This window comes from Balaenoptera acutorostrata, chromosome 3 (genome assembly GCF_949987535.1).
Source record: "Balaenoptera acutorostrata chromosome 3, mBalAcu1.1, whole genome shotgun sequence".
NCBI lineage: Eukaryota > Metazoa > Chordata > Mammalia > Artiodactyla > Balaenopteridae > Balaenoptera > Balaenoptera acutorostrata.
Window position 1 is genome coordinate 178,109,585 of NC_080066.1, and position 15,858 is coordinate 178,125,442.

At 45.0% G+C, this 15,858-nt stretch overlaps 1 protein-coding gene across 4 annotated transcripts in view; it reads right to left on the bottom strand.

Annotated features, from left to right (window-relative positions):
• The window catches only part of SETD3 (SET domain containing 3, actin N3(tau)-histidine methyltransferase), a 72,845-nt gene extending 57,013 nt beyond the window's left edge, over window positions 1–15,832 (bottom strand). The window contains exons 1-4 of one of the 4 annotated variants that reach the window (XR_450703.2): window positions 14,897–15,034; window positions 13,558–13,664; window positions 2,871–2,980; window positions 290–382 (exon numbers count right to left, since the gene is read on the bottom strand). Coding sequence is in view for 3 of the 4 variants with exons in the window: in XM_007178876.3 (XP_007178938.1) it covers window positions 290–382; window positions 2,871–2,980; window positions 13,558–13,568 (214 nt within the window). In the remaining variant the exon portion in view is untranslated. Of the gene's footprint in view, window positions 1–289; window positions 383–2,870; window positions 2,981–13,557; window positions 13,665–14,896; window positions 15,035–15,677 lie in introns of those variants that run through there. The other 3 variants (XM_007178876.3, XM_007178874.2, XM_057542458.1) reach the window with 3 other exon arrangements.
• Between the last annotated feature and the right edge of the window lie 26 nt (window positions 15,833–15,858).

Genomic DNA, 15,858 nt, shown 5'->3' on the forward strand with positions numbered 1-15,858 from the left:
AAATGAAAGTTATACCATCTTAGTCCCCAGATAGAAAAACTGGCCCCGCTGAAGCTCAACATTTTTACCCCTTCCAAAGCAGCAACGGCACCTCAGAAATGGGGAAAATGCTGATGGTTTCCCAACGCAGTTTCCCTCCTAATATCTAGGAGCCCTTCTACAACCACCATCCAGACAGGCACGGAGGCCTGAGGGTTGATGCCGAGACCTTCATTCTCAAAGCCTCTCTGCTTATGCCAGGTTTCCACAGGATATTATTAAAATGTGATGATCATTTGAGGAAATTTACCTTTCTGTTTTTTTCGTATTTTCTCAACTAGAGACCGGATCTGCACATACTCTTCCCATTCTTTTCCTGGGCCAGGGGCAGGACTACTGCATTCTGTAACACAAAAACCATGGCATGCAAACATTGCTTTCAGCTTCACCTGTTAGTCTTCAGAAGAAAGAGGATCTGGGTTTTGTTGTTGCTGTTGGTTTATTTTTAAAGGACAAAGATACTATAGCCGTGATGACAGAGGTGAGAAGTATAAACCAGGTATACTTTCTTTAAAATTAATTAATTAATTAATTTATATTTATTTTTTGGCTGCATTGGGTCTTCGTTGCTGCATGCGGGCTTTCTCTAGTCGCGGCGAGTGGGGGCTACTCTTCGTTGCGGTGCGCGGGTTTCTCATTGCGGTGGCTTCTCTTGTTGCGGAACACGGGCTCTAGGCACACAGGCTTCAGTAGTTGCAGCACGCAGGCTCAGTAGTTGTGGCTCACGGGCTTAGTTGCTCCGCGGCATGTGGGATCTTCCCGGACCAGGTCTCGAACCCATGTCCCCTGCATCGGCAGGCGGATTCGTCACCACTGTGCCACCAGGGAAGCCCATAAACCAGGTATACTTTTTAAAGCATGTAAACCCTCTGAAACCACCCAGGCCACATATTACACTGTGACCACAGGACACAGGTGTAAGCACCTAATTTGCACCTACCTCATTCTTGCTGCTCTGATCAATTTTCCTCAGAATACTCGTAACAGGAAAATCTAAAAAGCTAAGCTAAAATGCAAAACATTTCCCTGAAAACTCTTGTGGATGGTGAAAAGAAGGTATATTAAGAGTCAACATTTTTTTCTAGTTAAACTCCCTAACAATGGCTCCCTAAGGGAACCAGTTAAATTGGACATAAGGACAATTAGTCAACAAACGTTTCACATCCATGTGTAAGGCTCTATAATAAGCACTCTGGGGGAGTTACAAAAAGAGATGGCACAGTTGCCGCTAAAAAAGAAGCTAAGATTCTGTCGGGCCAAAACCGAAAGACCTACCGCCAAGACCGGAGCCATGGCAGTGGAAGGCTGCACCCCGGGCACCCGGCCTGTCAGCGGCCCTTACCTTTTAAAACAGTAGTATCAGTTTAAAGAGAGAGACCCCGACCCACATTCCTGATAAACCTCCTGGCCCCCTTTGTTCCCCAAAGAGAAGACTAGATGTGGTAAATAATCAACAGGGGTTGGGGGGGTAGGAACTGGGAGATGGGGATTGACACATATCCACCATTGATACTATGTATAAAATAGACCACTAATGAGAACCTACTGTAGAGCACAGGGAGCTCTACTCAGTGCTCTGTGGTGACCTAAATGGGAAGGAAATCCAAAAAGAGGGGATATATGTATACGTATAGCTGATTCATTTTGCTGTACAGTAGAAGCTAACACAACATTGTAAAGCAACTCTACTCCAATAAAAATTAATTAAAAAAATAATAATATTTAACAATAACTAGTTATGCATTGACTCATAACTTAGGTTAACCAGTCTTACTTCACTCTTCCATCAACAAACACTGACTGAGGCCCCAGAATACAGGAGCCTGTCCTGAGGCCGCCTGTAGTCTAGGAGGAGAGACGGGGGGGAGGGGCGGGCACAGCCGTGCTCTGTGGGAGCCCACACTGACCTTCTGGGGGGCACCCCACAAGGGAGGATGGGAGCCCTCGGGGCGGGGGACCTGACCCTGACTTGGCTGCTGCCTGCCTCTGTCAGGGACAGAAAGCTACGTTTTTATTTGGGGGTTAGCCTGTCACATAATCTAAACATAAGGGGCCAAGAAAATGAGACAAACGTAGTGAGTTAATCGAGTGACCACGGCTAAATCTGAAACATACAGAGCACTAACTTAAATTCACAATTTAAAAAAAGAAGTTACCAGTTTACACTAACTTGCTAAAGCAAGTATCGGCACTTAACAGATATTTAATTTCCTAGAACCAAGAACGGATAACCTCCACATGTGAAATTGGAAAACTATTACGAATCACTGAAAGCAAAGGGGAGGGAACCCACTTCCTACGGTTTGCTCTCTGAGCAGCACGCCGCGCTCACCTCTGGCTTCACGGCCCAATGACCTTCAACCTTCACGTGCCATAGCTCACGTGGGGCTCGAGACACTCTATTTACTGACGCAAACACTACGACTCAGCGGGGTTAAGGAACTGGTCCGAGGCCACACTGTTAAAAAGCAGTGGTGTTTGGCCTGGCCCACCGGTGCAGGTGGGCGGTGGTTATGCTAGAGCAGCTCTACATTCATGCGTTCTGTCGTCCAAGCCTCCTTAACCGTAGTTACAGTTGGTACCGTACCTGTTAGGTAAAAGTTACCTGTTGGTACCTGTTGGTACCGTACCTCCATTTTTACAGGCGGGGAAGCTGCAGGTTGGGGAAGATCTGCAACGTGCCAGGCCCCATGGCTAAACAAGCTGGGATCTGAACACAAGCCTGTTTCACCTCCTGCTCCCCAGACCAGGGACCCCCACGCGGTGCAGGGGTGTGAGGAGAGAGACACACGTGTCCCACACAGAGGCGGGAAGGCCGAGCCGAGACTTACTCTGCAGCAGCTCACTAGTTAGGTTCAAGGTTTCCTTCGGGGACACGCTTGCTGTAGCACCAGTGCCTGATTTCTGCGTTTTTACTCGACTCTTCTTACCCATTTTCTGACTACGGAGAAGAAAAAGAAAAAACAAAGAGAAAAGCATTACGTTTCCCAAGAACAAAACTGAGTAATGAAACGCGGCACAGCAGTCGCTCAGCCTTGAGACATTAAGATCTTACCTCACAGGTGCCACATTCTGAAGTTTCCTTCCAGAAAAAGCAACGTGTAACAAATACTAGTATTTGGAGGCACTCAAATGTGAAAAAAAAAATCTGCTTTGTAGTCTCTGGAAGAAAAGTTCGTTCCTTTTCACCTACAAAAACTATAGTAGAAGCAAGTTTTCCTCCAGAATTTTTTTCAAATTACGTAGACTTCATTGTATATCCTAGTATTCTGTGATACTACAGAGATAAAAGTTACATCTACATTCATGTATCACAAACTATCACATGGCCACAAAAACCTATATATTCTCTCCTCCCTCTGCTTTAAAAGAATAATTTCCCATAAAGAGTAACTATATCGGACTTCCCTGGTGGCGCAGTGGTTAAGAATCCGCCTGCCAATGCAGGGGACAGGGGTTCAAGCCCTGGTCCAGGAAGATCCCACGTGCTGTGGAGCAGCTAAGACTGTGAGCCGCAACTACTGAGCCCACGTGCTGCAACTACTGAAGGCCGCACTCCTAGAGCCTGTGCTCTGCAACAAGAGAAGCCACTGCAATGAGAGGCCTGCGCACCACAACAAAGAATAGCCCCCGCTCTCAGCAACTAGAGAAAACCCACGTGCAGCAGCGAAGACCCAATGCAGCCAAAAAATTAAATAAATGAATAAATAAATTTTAAAAAAAAGAGTAACTATATCATAAGCAACAGATTAGACTCTCTAGACAAATGTTGAAGATATTTTAGAGATCAAAGAAACTTCAGAGAGCTAATTCAATTCCTTAATCTTGTTTCAAGGAAAATCCAAAGTACCTTGCCCAGGGTTTCACAGGAAGTCGATGGCAGACCCTACCCTAGAAAGAGGTCTCCACTGCCTCCCAGTCTGGCACTTCAACCACCCTGGAGCCCTCAATGGTCTAACAAATAAGAAATGGCCAGGATATGCCACAAGCAGACGAGACAGTGGGACAGGGGATGCACCGATGGACGCTGGGCAGAGATGTTATAACATCTGTCCGAAAACATTTCATAGCAGTGAGTCAGGAGATGTGTCTTGAAGAAAGAAAGGGACTGGGATGTATGAAGAAAGGGTGGGCAACTCAAAGGCAGGGCAGGAATGAGGGAAGCACATGGCAGGGCAGGGGGCACAGCACCCCAGCTGGAGAGGTCTCTGTGGGGAGCGGTGGGAAAGAGGACCCCCAGCTGCAGGAGGGCTGCAACTGTTGCCCGAGGACTTTGATCTGAGCGTTCCTCCTAAGACAGAAGCGCTCGAGGATGACAACCCAGGAAGATGGAGAGAGATCCCCCCAGAGAAGCGACCGAAGCCATCCACACACTAGTGAATACCACACACCACGATGACGCTCCATGGAGCCCTCGCCAACAAGCTACAATTAATCTCAAGGGAGAACCAAAAGGCAAACTCTGACCTACTTGTTTTTTACAAAGAGAAATGACTATTGCAGTGTGGAGAGCTGTAATGGGACAAAAGGTTGAAAATGCATATTCTCCCACAGTCTAGCTGATCACTGATTCCACGGCAATGACTCCATGCAAATACAGGCCATGCTAAAACAACAGAAAATAGCATTCTATTAAAGGGCTATCTTATGTAGCTTCTCTGATGCGTCTGATGCATGAAGTGTACTCTGTAACTTACGTATCTAAAAAGCCTTCTAAAACACAAGAGTGGAACATATAGTGCCAGGCACCCTGGAACAAAAGCGAACAGGTAACAATACCTAAAACTTCGGCAGCAAAGAGAATTAGTTATTTTGAGATCAAAAGAAGAAGGAAAAAAAAAAAAAGTGTGGGGTGGGGGGAGCAGGCGGAGGAGTGGTTTAAGCACCTTTCCTTAAACTCAAGGATTAAACGAGAAGGAAGCTCCCGTGTTTACTCGCTCACGGCTGAGAGCCCTGGACAGAGCACCTGCCGCTCTTCTCTGCACCAGGCCCTCTCCACATCTTCCAACGGCATCTCTGCGGAGGACCACTGAACTTGACCTGAAAACAACTAAGACTACCAGTAAGCCTGGAAAGTAGGGCTTTAATCACACTTCCAAATATAGCTTGGCAGGAAGAACTGTGAAGCCCGCCGTCAGAGATGGGCTTGCCGGCCTCTCCCTGCCAGCGTGACCTTCTGTGTGTTAGGCGCCAAACAACTCAAAAACATCACTCCGATAGGAACTCTAAGACCCTTCCCACCTCTTAGCAGCCTGGGGCACAGTGAACCCAAGGCAGCCGCACCCCCCCGCCCGTCAGTCCCCCCAGCGCAAGGACCCGAGGGCTACGAAACAGGCTTCTTCACTCTGCCTGCAGCCCCTTTCCCCTCCCCACCCCAAGTCTTCCCTCAGGAATCCCTCCAACTCCCATCACTCTCTGGCATCTAGATACCTGTCCTGAGATAACAATCGTTAATTAAAACAGCAGCAGTAGTGACCCTGTGTGCAGTCCTTAACCTCTGCCAAGCACTGGGCTAAGATCATCTCTTCATTTGATCTTCCCAGACACTCTAATCAGGAGGTATTAGCCTCATCTTTTAGATGACAGTCTCAAAAAAGGTGAAGCCCTCCATCTCTGTCCAAGGTTAGAGGTGCAGTTAGAACTCAGGTCTGCCTGCCTCTAAAGCCTGTGCTCGGCCACTGCCGCACTGCTTCTGTGACACGGAGAGAAAAAGCACAGGGCTCTGCAGGGAGCAGGAGGGCGGACAGGTCTTCCAGACCCGACACCAACAACATCCGGCCAAGCGGGAACACCCCTGAGGATCTCAGGCCACCTGCTCATCTTGAATTCACCTCTTGCTTAGACTGTAAGTGTCCCGCGTTCTCCCTGCCCAAGCCCACCCGTGCCACTTAAATCTGCCCCCACTGAGTAACAGGTACAGATATACCACACAGGTGAAACTTCAAAACACATCAGGAAATTAGCACCTGGGAGAGCAGCTGTTCTTGAACTTCATACACATGAAATTATACAACATGCAGGCTTCTTTTGCTCAACACGAGGTCTTTCCACGGCTCTAAGGTGACACCCAACCTCCCCAGCAGTCCTCAGGGCCCTTTACTGCTTCACCCCATTTTACTTGCCCGGCTTTATTCTTCCCATCACCTCTTACACAACACAGCTCTAGGATCTGCCCTTGTTCTCCCCTTTTTCTGAAATAAAGCTACCCTCTGCTACCCCTGTCTCCTCCTTGCAAAATTTTTCACATTCTCAGTCAAAAAGTCCCCCATGGCCTTGAGGAAATTCTGGGCTCCTCCATGCAGCCCTCACTTCCATGCGAATCAGTAAGAACGGGTCAAGTTCAAGGTGATTAACAGATGCTAAAGGCTGGCTTACCTTGAGATCAGTCTTTTGGAATTCTCTTTGGACTGTTTCCCTCCCACAGGGATATAAGCCCTAAAGAGAGAAAGCAGCTTGCCCAGGTTAGACAGTAAGAATCTTCCAGTAGGCATTAACTCGCTTCTCAATTGAGGGGTAGGGAGATGGCTGTCCTTGTCCCCAGGGGATGTACCTCCCTGGGGTACAGGATCCTAGGTCCAGACCAGCTCTTAATCTGTTCTACCCAGAAACCGGGTTGACAGTGACCTCACCCAGGAAAGCCTCCAGTCACCTGGACCCACTCTGTCCCGGAGCTCCTAATTACTCAGCCCCCAGCGCACTGAATCAGAGGCATGTCCTCAAGCCTTAAGTGTGTACTTGAAGAACTAACATTTCTGGAGGGCGGGGGTTCTCTGTACCCAGTTCTATGGCCCAGCAGCCGTTCTTCTGAACTTTACAGCCATCAATGTCTATAAGATTCATTTGCCTCTGGATTCGATATGGTTTGGCACCAATTCTTCTCATATTTGTGTGACACCCTACCTCAAAGGCGGTAGCCCCGCATTTACTTCTTTTCACCCCACAAAGCATCAGGCCCTCCTGCCACCCTCTGCCAGCTCCCTCAGCCCCTCGGCCCCATGCCATCCCCTGATCCCACGCTCCCTCTTCTCTGCGGTCTACGTGCCTTCAGCCCTTGGTGAAGGTGTCTGAGTCTTGACTCAAACCCCAGCTCACCGACGGCCCCCTCCCCACTCCACACCCTGCAGAGCTCAGCCCTGGAGCTTCCACGGCCTCACGCGCTGTAGGTGACATCATTTACGCGCCTACCTCGCCCACTGGTGTGGGTTTCTGTCCTGCGGCAGAAAAAACCCAGAGCTTCCATTTCTAAATCATCTGTAGGGTCTAGTATGGTACCACGGACACGGCGGAGGGCCAAATATTTGTTGAATGAAGGAAAACCTTATTTGAATTTACTAGTGTTACTTACGGGTAAGATTTATTTCCCATCACGGTAGTAAGATTATACAGCAAGGAACCATTTTGATATATTCTCCCACCAGCGACAGAACAGTAGCCAAAATGAGACATTTACTTAATACTTTACTACTACTAAGAACCAGGATGACTCTTAAAAGTCAAAACATAAATTTATACATATAAAATTCACATTTAAAAAATAGTTTCCTTTGGGAAACCGTAGTTTATTGTTAGAAAAGCTTTAAGATATTAAATTTCATAAAAGAATCTCTCCAATAAACAAACTGAATTTTTAAAGTGTTTTTGGTCTCTTAGAAAACAACCAAGCAGGAATAAGTCCGTTTCCAATAGAAATGGAAGAGTGCAACTCAAGCACGACTTCAAGCTCCGGGGGCACTTGTGACTGGGGGCACGAGCATCTGTACGGCTCTCTGCGCTGGCCAGACACGTTCCCGCCACAGCCTGCAGAGGCCAGTGGTGACCACTGGGATGGCAGGGGGCTCAGGCATGGCTATGACTTGGCCAAGAGCCCACAGCCAACAAGCAGCAGACCTATGGCTTCAACCTGAAACCCTGTGTTACGTCCAGCACATTCGCAACTAAACAAGGTCTCCTGCATCCACGTGCCACGACCACACCAGCCGCTGCAGAAGATGACCACAGCCAGATGAGGGACAGCCAGCCCTACGGGCCTCAAGGATGAGGAGGTGAGGACCCAGGACTCAGCCTGGATAACTCCTAAAATATGCGGGCAAAGTAACCAAACAGAGAGGGGTAAGGAATAAAGTACAGGTAAAGAAGAAGGACTAGATGTTAAGATTCAGTCTGAGAAAGTGTTAGAATCCAGGCTGAGTGGTTTCCTAAACTCAACCCCCTTCTGCCTTTTTTAGCTAACAAAGATTTCCCCAACTTCATGGATTTAAAATAACTACCTACCCTGTTCATTTATGATTCAAAAACTTGTTACATACAATGAATAATTTTCATTGTGAGTTCAGCTGAATCCGGGGCTAGATTCCAAGTTTCAACAAATGAAAGAGCCAAATAGGTTTCCTGAACATTCTTAGTGCTCTCAGTGGAAAAACACTACTTATTAGTTTGATTCATCAACTTCCTACAAAGACCAAATATTTATCTTCAATATTTATTTCAAATATGTATATTAGAAAAATACAAAGACGTGCTAAATTAGATATGTGTATGCACACACAAAGTTAAATTCCAAATTTTAGCCAAAGGTACAATGCTAAATGAAAGATTTTTTTCCCCCAAAGTTTAGATTGAAAGCAGGTATAATTTCCAAATTCTTAATGAATTATCTGGGGAAACAAATATACAGTAAAAAAGGACTTAAACAATACTTAAGACAAAAGAAAATAATACGTAGAAAAGCAATAGGATTGGCAGGCAAAAGGATTCTACAGTAAACAATTATAGTGACAGTCCTTCAAAGGAAGGGGCATCTATAAAAAGAAACAGCAAGCTAAGAGTTCCACACATATCTACATTGCTTCACCATCAAGATATTTTAAAAATCTACAAAATCCTCAAAATCTGGCTCTTTATAACACCATAAACTTTTTAGCAAGTCCATCAACAATCTCTTCACCTAAGAGATACAACAAACTTTAGAAAACAGTAAAATAGATAGCATATTCAATTATTATTTAAATTGCTGACTAATATGCAAGTGTCATCTGTAATCAACAACCACTTCTGACCAGTGAAGTGATTCTTCCACACATAATCTGCCTAGGTGAGGAGAAATAAGAACACAGTGCATTTAAGGAACTTGGTTGATGGGGTGGTGGGCGTGGTGAGGGGGATACTTAACCCATTTTTACAAAGTATACTTCACACCTACTGAACAGACCGAGATGGAATTCAGCTGTGTGGGTTTTTTTTTCTTTCCCCCAAAAATTCTAAACGGAAAGAATGTATATTTGCGATATTCTTGAGTTGCTTTCAACTAAATACAACTAGAATAAACATTTTTGATTATACTTATTTGGTAATTTACGCAGAAAACCTTAGCTCAAACCCAGCATCTGTTTTTCAATGTATGCTGCATCTTCCCAACCTTACAGCTGGTTTGACTAAGGGAGAGAATGGTCCTAGGGCTTCCTCCCACCTCAGGCTCCCAGCTGTAAATGGACTTGAAGGGAGTGTGAAGCCTGCCTAATCTTTCGGAGTAAGAAAAGAATCTCACTAAAATACTTCGCAGACCATTAGGATCAGATTACTACATTGAATTAAATACACAAACTACAGGATGATGGCCTAGGAAAATAAAAGCACTCCCAAATTGAAAAGCATTTAACTGTGCTAAGTTCTCTCTCCTACAAAAACTGATGAAGCATACATGGTCCTTGCGTTGGTACCATGTTAACTGAAATACTGGAAACACCTCTCTTTGCACAGTAGCAGGATCTAGTAACAGGGTCAAGCCTTACTAACTTATACAGGTTCAAGTGGCTAACTAGCACCCATCATTCCAATCTCTATCAAAGGAGACGCTGATGTGTTCACAGCTCAAAAGTACCAAGAAGTCAGGGCAAGCAGACAGGCAAGATCGTGGAATTAATTTCAACTCAGTAGCTACATACATACCAAGATGAATGTAGACCTATAAGCTGCATGTAATTAAAATTTCAATCTTTATACAGAACAATCTGGGCTGTCATATATACATATAAGTAGATAGATATAGATATACACAAACTTGAGATTTAAACTTGCTTTCTACAATGTTTTTGCTATATTTTCACTAATACACATGATAATTTTAGAGACGCTTAAACCATCTTTCATTGACTTTTCAATACGTAATAGTCTTAGTTTTAAACTGCTATTGAATTAAGTTGTAAATACACTTAAAATGAGGCTCCTATTTAAAGGAAGTTGCAAAAAAATCTCTTCATAAAGCAAAGAATCATTCAGTATCATGAATAACCATTTCCTATTATAGCTTTCGAAAAGAAAAAAGAAAAATGTTAAGGGTGAAGGAACAGCTAGCTATAATCTGTCAAGAAATTACTTTCAAACCACCCACATTCCTCCCATAAGGATTCTAGATTCTAGAATTGTGGAACATCAGGTTTGGAAGAGACCTCTGGAGCTATCTGTGTTAATCCTCAAGCCTGAACATCTTTAAAATAAAGATATCTAATGTTATGTAGCAGGTATGGTTATCAAAGTGCTTTGCTCTCCACTGCCAAATTCAACCCAAGGAGACGAGTCCCCAACTTACCGTGGTTCACGTTAGGATATTTCAACTTAAATACAGATGGTGCAAGCGCATACACATTCAGTAGAAACCTTGAATTTTTATCTTTTCCCAGGCTAGTGATATGCAGTGCGATACCCTCTGGTGACGCTGGGCAGTGGCGGCAAGCCTCAGCTCCCCGCAGGTTACACGGAGCGTGAGGGTAAACAACGAACACACTTACAACCCTTCTGAACAGACAGCCATTCTGTTTTTCACTTTCAGTACAGTGTTCAAAAAATAACATGAGATATTCAACACTTTATTATAAAACAGGCTTTGTGTTAGATGATTTTGCGCAACTGTAGGCAAATTAAGTGTTCTGAGCGCTTTTAAGGTCGGCTAGGCTAAGCTGTGATGTTTGGTACATTAGGTATGTTAAATGCATTTTCGACAATGATATTTTCAACATGCTGTCAGGATGTAACCCCATCATAACTCGAGGAAGATCAGTATAGCTAACACTGCATTACTCTTCTACCAGCCAAGTGAATGAGTGAATTCATGCTTGCATTCAGTGCACATTTCTTGAGTATCTAATATGAAATGCAGCGATAAGTGAGACGTGGTCCCAAAGTCTTGAGGATAAGGTGGTAACCAACTACACCCTTTGTTACATAAACTGACCTTCAGCCAGATACATGTGCTACATTAAACAACTGAGTTTTGGAACCTAAATGCAATTATTCATGCTGTCACGTTGTTTGTTTCTGGGCTGTTGAACCTGTGTGTGCCCTGGGGCAGGCCCCCAACATGACCGTCTTCATCATAACTGCATCATCAGGCATTTCCTATATCAGGAACTGAGGTAAGCATTTTACACACTAGACAAAGAAAGATATTATGCCCACTTTACAGATGAAAAAGCCGAAGTTTAGTGAGGTTAATAAATTTATGCAGCATGACAGACAGCTGGTAGCAGAGTCTCATCAGCACAGCTCGATGTCAAATGTCACTGATGCCCAATAGTATTTCATGGATTCAGTGCAAAACCAACCCCCTTAGAGAGGCTCTGAAGGTTCATTATCTCTGAAATTCAAAATAACAGTATTCCTTTGCAGTTGTAAAACATACCATGTAAAGCTTTTACCCCTCTGGCCTTTTAAAACTATTGAGTCATTACGCTGGCCTTGTCCAAAAACAAAGGAGTGGCCTCAGCTTAAATTTGGGACATGAACAAAACTTCCAAATTTTATGATAAAGGCAACTTTCATGAGTATTTTTCAACACTAACCCTTACTTTCTCTTAACTGTGCTTAACAGAAAACTATTGATACTGAAGAGTCAGGCCTATTTTCTGAGATTGAAACCTTTAAACCACTTGGTCATAGAATTTTTAGACCTTGTTATGTTCTAATGAACTGTATCGTAAACAAAGTGGAAAGTGAAATTCAGGATGGTAGATAGGTAATAAGGCTAAAATACTGCATACTTATTAAGAGCTCTATGTAGACACCTGCTTATCTAATTCTCTAGACAATTTTTTAGTCCTTCTAAAAAATAGTGAAAGCAGTTTTTCCTGCCCTGTCCCTCTGCCCCCCATCCCTCTGTACCCCCATTATTCAGCCTACACATGTAAGAGGTTAAAATTTTACTCTGGCTTGGTAATCAGTATCACTCAGCTCCCTTTCAAAATCTTAACTTCAGAGCTGGACTTGTCTTCCACTGCCAGTCAAGAGTGTTTGGACTTATCTTGATTATTAATTAACTTCTACTTGGAAAGGACCTGAATAAGAAAAAAATTTTCAAAGTCTTAACTTTGGTATTTGAATTTTATAATCATTTGGAATCATTTTTCTTCCATTCAAATATACTTCAGTTGAAAATTGTCAATAGCTGTGTTTGTACCTCTGGTTTTACGATCTGTTTACTTCTACATCTAGAAGAAACTCCCAAATGGAAATGGAGTCTACACAGCTAATCTCTGGCTTGAGTTACTGAATGAATTTAACAACAAAAAGGATTCTGTTAATCAACTTTTTTCCCATAAGACTATTAAAATGACTTAAAAAAAAAAAGTCTCAACTCCTTTATAATAAAATAAATATAATATGTGTATTAATATTTTGTTAGAAATTTATTTTTACTTTGAGAATATTATGTAAATTATATTTGCAGATCAAAATATTTAACAATCTCCAATTTTATGAGTAGGAAAATGAGATGACATAAGGAAATCCAACGTACAGAAGTCAATTTTGCCAAGTAAGGTACACTTGTATATGCAACAAAAGTGAAAACCAGAAAAATTTTAAAGCAAGGAATCCTTAATCGGACAACCTTAAGTGCTTAAATATGACTCAGAATGAACTGATACCCAAGATAATCACTTCTTCAACTGTAGCAAGAAAAAAAGGATGCAGAGCAAATCAAAATATTCTTTCTGATAAATTAATGGGCCCAAATATAATTCTTGTTCACTGAGAAAGCAAATTAACTGGCCACAAGCAACTTCCAAAGTACCATAAGAATAAAGATATATTCACTCTTCAGTATTCTGTTAAAAATGTTTAATGCCATAGTAATAAATGACTCCATTTCCTTTGTGTGGGAACAAAATCTAGGTTCCACTCCGAGGACTGACGTACACGAAGAGAAAACACACTTGAAACTCTTCCTCCCTACTCCTCACAGAAGCCAGAGAAGACAAACCAGTTTCTAAAGATAAAAAAAAAAAACCTCCCAGTGATATTCATCAAACTACACCAAAAAAGATACAGTATTATTAGTTACATTTCTAAAAGCTACTGCAGATTAGTGATAAGAAAAAAGGAGACTATGTAATTCAAACATTTTGAGAGATTTGGAAAGCTTCAAACTAAACTGACATCTAGTAAAAAGAAAGAGAAACCCTGAGCCAGGAGGTAAGGTTTTCACTCATATTTTTACTAAAATTCCACATGCCACAAAGTAGGTACCTGGTTTCCATTGAATTCAGTGATTATCTGCTAAATATTTACTGCGAGCAGACTCCAGCATACTGTAGATACTCTCCTCCAGCTGTTGTCTCCTTTGCCATTCTCTTCTGGATCAGGAGAGCGGCAAGTTTTAAGGAAACGGTTGTGACCAGTTATCAGAGCTCTCAGAACAAAACAGTTTTCCAGGGGTTGAACTTTAGAATGGAAAACTATTTCAGTACAACCTTCACAGCTCTCTCAGTTTCCAGTGGCTTCTAAAGCAAAGGTTTAGTCGTCACTGAAAACGTGGCCAAAGTGTTCAGCAAGTGTTACTTTCTTCCTGACAATCTTATTGCACTCCTATCGACAGAACTGAACAGAAACTTTCATTTCTACAGCACACGTAGACATAAATGTTTTAATCTGCGAGTCCAACACCATTCCTATTCCAGGGATCATTGGAGAAGAGATGAGAAGCAGCAACCATTTTACTCGTTCAGACTAGAGTTTCATTTCAGACATTAAGTTACAATTTTGAATATATATAAAAGAGGGCAGACAGGAAGGGGTAGCAAAAGGAAAACCCAGGCCGTTGGGGCCCAATAACAAGCTGTTCTGCGGCTCTCTGAGAACTCGGCTTTTCAAATTACTTTCCTAGGCCGGAGAAAAACTCCTTTAAATGCTGGAACTTTTCCAAACTATCAATCACAGCAGCCCCAGCAACTAACTTGCTAAGATGAGACTGCATACATAGTAGACTGTATGGACACAATATATCGTGGTTCAAATAAGTCTTGCCAAATTTTAAGGGTACAGAGGAAAGCTGCTTTTATTTTGCTACATTCTTAAGTTAAATTCATTCACTTAAAATGGTAAGAAAAACCTTTCCAAAATTATTTCTGGTTCCTTCAGTTTTGAAATAGCAGTGGGGTCATTTTGGAGAAGAAAATCGGGGAGGAAGAGGTTATCATCTACGCATGGTAAAATTCAAACTTTTCAGTGTCCGGTTCTGCCGAACGCATACAGCTGTTGTAACCACAACACAACCAAGCTCTGTGCAGATCCGTCACTAAAGGGTTAACTCTTCGGAGGCTCTTAAAAGCAAAATTCACCTGTCAACATACTTTAAAAAGGATTTTTTCTTTCGAAACATCACCTCCTTCGTTTGGAAATGCAAAACATCACCTCCTTCATTTAGGATCCCAAGTGATCCTACACCAGTCAACACACGGCAGGGGTAAGCCCCCCCCCTCCCCCGCAGCAAGTGGCGCCCAACGCTAATCGGCTCCTCCCCCGCCCACCCCCACCCCCACCCCCACCCCCACCCCCACCCCGAGTAGAAACTGGGGATAGAGGATACACAGTTGCATCGCCAGGCTGGAGCCACGAGGAGGAAGAGTTTGATGCTGGAATGACAAACTCCAAAGCACTGAATTCTTCTCCCTAGTAGGGCACGGAGCGTGGGGAAGATGGCCAGGGCGCGTGGGAAGAAACATGACCTATTTTCAACGACTGTTTTTGTAACTGTAAAGTGAGGGAGAGAAGCAGGGGCTAGTCCCCGAGCACCCCCGAGGGCACCTGAGGTTTGGAGAGAGGAACATGAAAGCCACACCGTCCTCGCCTAAGCAGCAGAGTGACGACGGGAGGGAGGGAGGGAGGAAGGAAACGGGTGCGCGAGCCGGCCCCACGCAGAGCCGAGCCGACGAGAGCGGGAGGGATCGACCCCGGCCCCACCCGGTGGGTGCCGAGGGGCCGGGCGCTCCCTGCACCTGCTGCCACCTCTGGGCGGGCAGAGCGGGGAACGGAGCTTCGGCCGCCGGGAAGGGACGCTGGACAGCGGTGAGCGCGCCCCCGCCCCAGGAGGGCCGGAGGGCAGAGGCCGTGCGGCGCCCTCCGACCTCGCCTGGCTCCCGGCACCCAGCCCTGCCCGCCGGGCCCCAGGGCGCACACCGATCCCTGCACCCTGGGCCCAGAGCGGCCGGCGAGGCGCGAGCCGGACCACGGCCGAGGGGCGCCGGCCGGGATTGGGGGCAGCCTCGCAGCACTCCGGGCGGGGCGGGGGGGAGGTGCGACACGAGGCTGCCCGGCGGGCCGCGCGCGCGCGCGCGCGCGCGCGCGGAGGGGCCGCCGCCGGCACTCACCTGCCCGCTTGCCCCTTCGCACAGCGGCGGCGGCGCCACACTCCGCCGGGACTCGCAGTCCACCTCAACCAAGCCCCAGGCGGCGGCGGCGGCAGCTGCGGCCGGACAGGAGGGGGCGGGACAGCTGCCTGAGACGGCCCCGCCGCCGCGGCCCAACCCGGTTCCGCCCGCCCCAGGCCCT